At 47.9% G+C, this 4,338-nt stretch overlaps 1 protein-coding gene across 1 annotated transcript; it reads left to right on the forward strand.

The window, feature by feature from the left end:
- The first annotated feature begins 240 nt into the window (after positions 1-240).
- Positions 241-1,409, forward strand: LOC123400209 (chalcone isomerase-like protein 2). The gene is made up of 4 exons (XM_045094636.1): positions 241-349; positions 454-558; positions 639-791; positions 913-1,409. Coding segments are annotated over exons 1-4 (654 nt in total). The 5' UTR covers positions 241-348; the 3' UTR covers positions 1,308-1,409.
- Positions 1,410-4,338: the final 2,929 nt, after the last annotated feature.

Here is a 4,338-nt window from a genome sequence, read left to right on the forward strand (position 1 = left end):
GCATTCCACGTCTTCCTTGGAGGTTAACATAACAGGAGGATTTGCGTGAACGTTTGTTGACCACGAGATGCACCTACCTCTCCCAGTCTCCCTAAACCCTCCCTTGTTTGTTTGGACGCTTACTTCAGGGTGGTAGTTGTATCTCACAGTCTCGGTGCAGCCACTTGTCCACCCCTGCTACTCCCACCTACCCCCCCCCCCCCCCCCCCCCCCCAACACATCGCACGGAACCACGATAAAACGCCCGCGCTCTTCCATCTCTGCCATAACAACAAACGCACAGCCGCTCCATCAACTCCTTCTTTGTTTCTCTTTCTTCTCTTGAGTCTTGACCTCTGCAAGAAAACAAGTAAGCATGTCCAGCTGCACTCTTACATACTTCTGCTCTTTTGTTTCGTTTTTCAAACAAATTTTAGCAGCTTCTGATCGAATTCCGCTTGAAATTAACTGCAGTGGGATCGGAGCAGGAGAAGAAGCCGGCCGCCACAGTGGAAGTGGAGGGCATTCCGTTCCCGCGGGAAATCGCCGGCGCCAAGACGCTCTCGCTCGTCGGCCATGGCAAGTGCTGGAATCTTCGCCTCAAGGAACGGACACAAATGAATCTGTTTTTTGACGCAAGTGAGTTCTTCAACGTGCAGGCGTCACGGACATTGAGATCCATTTCCTTCAGATCAAGTTCAACGCCGTCGGGGTCTACCTCGATGTCGACGGCGCCATGGAGCACCTGCAAGGCTGGAAGGGGAAGAGCCAGCTGATGGAGGACGAGGCTTTCTTCGACGCACTTGTCTCGGGTGAGACGACGGACGAATTAGAATCGAGCAAGGAGATATACATGCATTGCATGGCTTCTTCGATCCTCCAGCAAGAGGCGTTGGTTGTATGTTTCTGACATGATGTTGTGCGTGCGTGCAGCTCCGGTGGAGAAGGTGCTGAGGGTGGTGGTGATCAAGGAGATCAAGGGGTCGCAGTACGGCGTGCAGCTCGAGAGCTCCGTCAGGGACCGCCTTGTGGCGGCGGACAAATACGACGACGACGAGGAGGAGGCGCTCGAGAAGGTCTCCGACTTCTTCCAGTCCAAGTACTTCAGGCCCGGCTCCATCGTCACCTTCCACTTCCCGGCCACGGCCGCCGCCGCGCCAGAGATATCGTTCGTCACAGAAGGCAAGGAGGAGGCCAAGGTGGCGGTGGAGAACGCGGCCGTGGCGGAGATGATCCAGAGGTGGTACCTCGGCGGCGAGGCGGCGGTGTCGCAGACCACCGTCAGGAGCATCGCTGATGGTTTCGCGGCAATGCTCTCCTCAGCATGATTCTTTTTACAAGTGATGCGTGCTTGCTTTTGCAATAAATCCATAAGTCACGATGAAATATTTCAAAAAGACACTTGCTCAAATCATTTTTAAATGTCCAAACGGGATGATTCGTACTTCTTTACACTTTTTTTGCCGTATAATGTGGCACATCAAATGTCTGCGGACATGCACGATTTTTATAAAAAATGATTACTCTTGACTTTTACATCACATGATGTACCGCCAAATGCACAAGTGGTTGGAGGAGTCCGGATACACCACAGACACGCGTTGGATCCCATCACAAACCCACTTCTTGGTCTTCCTCCCTTGTGTCTTCTCTTCTCATTGGACAAGGAGTGGACATTTGGTGAATGGTTGGATGGCCATCCCATATTCATTATCCACGAACACGTCCCAACGTGTTCACAAATGTTTGGTGAGTCTGTTTTAACGCATGCCGTTGGCATTGCTCTTATATAGATCACGAGCAAGAACTTTCAGAGAAAACACTCACAAATGGAGTCTTGCCGGTTTTTTATATAGGCCTGCGAAGGTCGATAGTTTTGTAGATTTCTTTGGCATACTGCACAACCAGGAGATCGCAAAAATAGCAGGGAGTACATCTCTCCTAATTGCGAGGTCCCCAACTTTGCACGTCCATTCCCTATCCTTACGTATGGATGAAAATGGAGTGAAAACTTTCCGCTTTTTCGGAGGAAAAATAAAGACAGAGAGGAAATATGGAAGCGGAAATAAAAATTTGCAAAACGAAAATGGAAATGGAATTTTTAATGTGAAAACAGAAACAAAAATGGAAGAGTGTTTTCCGATGGAACGCACGTGGAAATGGAACTTTCTGTTTTCGTGAATATGGAATTTCCCATTTTTACTCTAGGCCCATGGCTTCTTTCTAGCTCAACCATCAAATAACACATAATGACACAATGAGCATAATGAATCATTCGAGGCCCAACTTATACTATCATATACGCGCTCAACTAGACCCTATACACAATTGTCATGTACTAATACAATACTAGGATATATTCCTAATATAATCAAATTATTTTGTAGCCATGTTAGAAATTCATTACTTTTTGTTGTTGTGTGTATTACTCTATGATTGAAGGGGTTTAAAAGTTTTGGTCAACGCCCACTTGTGTTTCCGTATCCACTCTGTATTCGCTCCATGTCTGTTTTCGGTAGTATCTGTTTCCGTATTCATTTCCGGGGTTTATGTATTTGTTTCCAATTCTGCAAAAACAATATGAAAACAAATGTGGTAGCACTTAGTTTCGTTCGTTTTCGCTCCGTTTTCATCCCTATCCCTACGAGTGTATGCTCACACATAGCGATGGACATGACTCGGGAGTTGTTAGACTATCTTTGAGGTGACATGGCCTGGATGTGCCCTTAGGCCATCCCCTTCCGAGTAGGCATCCTTAATCACCGACAAACCCACACCAATACACGAATTGAGGTTGAATTATGCCGCTCCAGAGGGAAAAGACTGGGAAGTATCAACTAATTGGTCCCTCGAGCTCGTGGACTTCCACGTAGTATGCAACCTCTTGGTGTCAAAGATTTTCATCACCCGTTGGACGACAAGATTGGACTTGCCACGGCAAACATGCGGTGAATGCCCACGGAGTCCGCAATGCGGAGCCCGTGCAGGACGGCCTCATATTTAGTTGTGTTGTTAGAGTCCCAAAAGTGCAGTTGTAGGGTGTAGTTCATGTGGTCACCCCTTGGCGAGATGAGGATGACGCCTGCCCCCAACCCTTGGAGCATCATTGAGCCGTCAAAGTACATCAATTAGTACTTGAGGTGGATGCTCTTTTGGTGTCTGCTATGCTTCCGTCCATTCAACGATGAAGTTGACGACGACCTATGACTTGATTGCTGAGCGGAGCTTGTATGAGATCTCAAACGGTAATAGCTCAATTGCCCACATGGACCGGTGGCGTCTTTGTTGTTGATGATGTCCGAGAGTGGACCATGGTTGACAACTGTCACTCGTTAGCTTAAAAGTAGTGACATAGCTTGCGGGCTGCCATGAACATGTCGTATGTGATCTTTTGATACGGCGGGTAATGCGACATGCATGTAGTTAGTACTTCACTTACATAATATACTTGGTGTTGAACCCATTGTACCTTTCCAGCCTCCTCTCTTTCCACCGCTATGACTATGCTCACCACCTGTGTGGTCACCGAAATGTAGAGTAGCTGAGGCTCTGATTGTGTTGTGGAGGCCATGAGCTGCTTGATACTGGAGAATCCTACCTTTTCCTTGCCGCACCGATAAAACTTGTCATTCTTCCAGAGGAGCCAATAGAGTGGGATGGCTTTTTCACCGAGCGGAGAGATGAAATGGCTCAGGGCTGCAACGCATCCTGTGAGCTTCCGGACTGCCCGTACTGTCACATGCGGCTTCTGGTTTATGATGGCTTGGTTTTTTTGCGGGTTGTCCTCAAGCCCTCTCTTGGAGACTATGAAGACAAGAAGCTGGTCCGTGATTCAAGAAGCTGGTCCGTGATTCAAGATCCAAAAACAAACATTCCAAGATTCAACTTCATATTGAAGCAACGCGAGTAGTTGAATGTTTGCTGAAGGTCCGTGAGGAGACTAGAGCCGTGCCGTGACTTGACCACGATGTCGTTAATGCAAGATTCAACGTTAACTTTGATCTGGTCTTGAAGGCACTTCTACATCGTTCTTTGGTACGTTGCGCTTGAGTTCTCAAGACCGAAGGGAATGGTGATGTAGCATAAAGGTCTGAATGGTGTGATGAAAGACATTTTCTCTTGGTTTGACTCCTTCATGCGTATATGACGATAGGCTTTCTAAGCATCCAGGAAACACACCATTTTGCATCTCGTGATTGAGTCGATGACTTGCTCGATGTGAGGCAGAGGGAACATGTCATTTGGGCATGCCTTGTTGAGGTCTGTGTAGTCAACAGACATGTGTGAGGGCAAGTTTTTCTTGTGCACCATGGCAGGGTTGGCAAGCCACTCTGGGTGAGACACCTCCGAGCCGAGCAT

Source organism: Hordeum vulgare, chromosome 5H (genome assembly GCF_904849725.1).
Source record: "Hordeum vulgare subsp. vulgare chromosome 5H, MorexV3_pseudomolecules_assembly, whole genome shotgun sequence".
NCBI lineage: Eukaryota > Viridiplantae > Streptophyta > Magnoliopsida > Poales > Poaceae > Hordeum > Hordeum vulgare.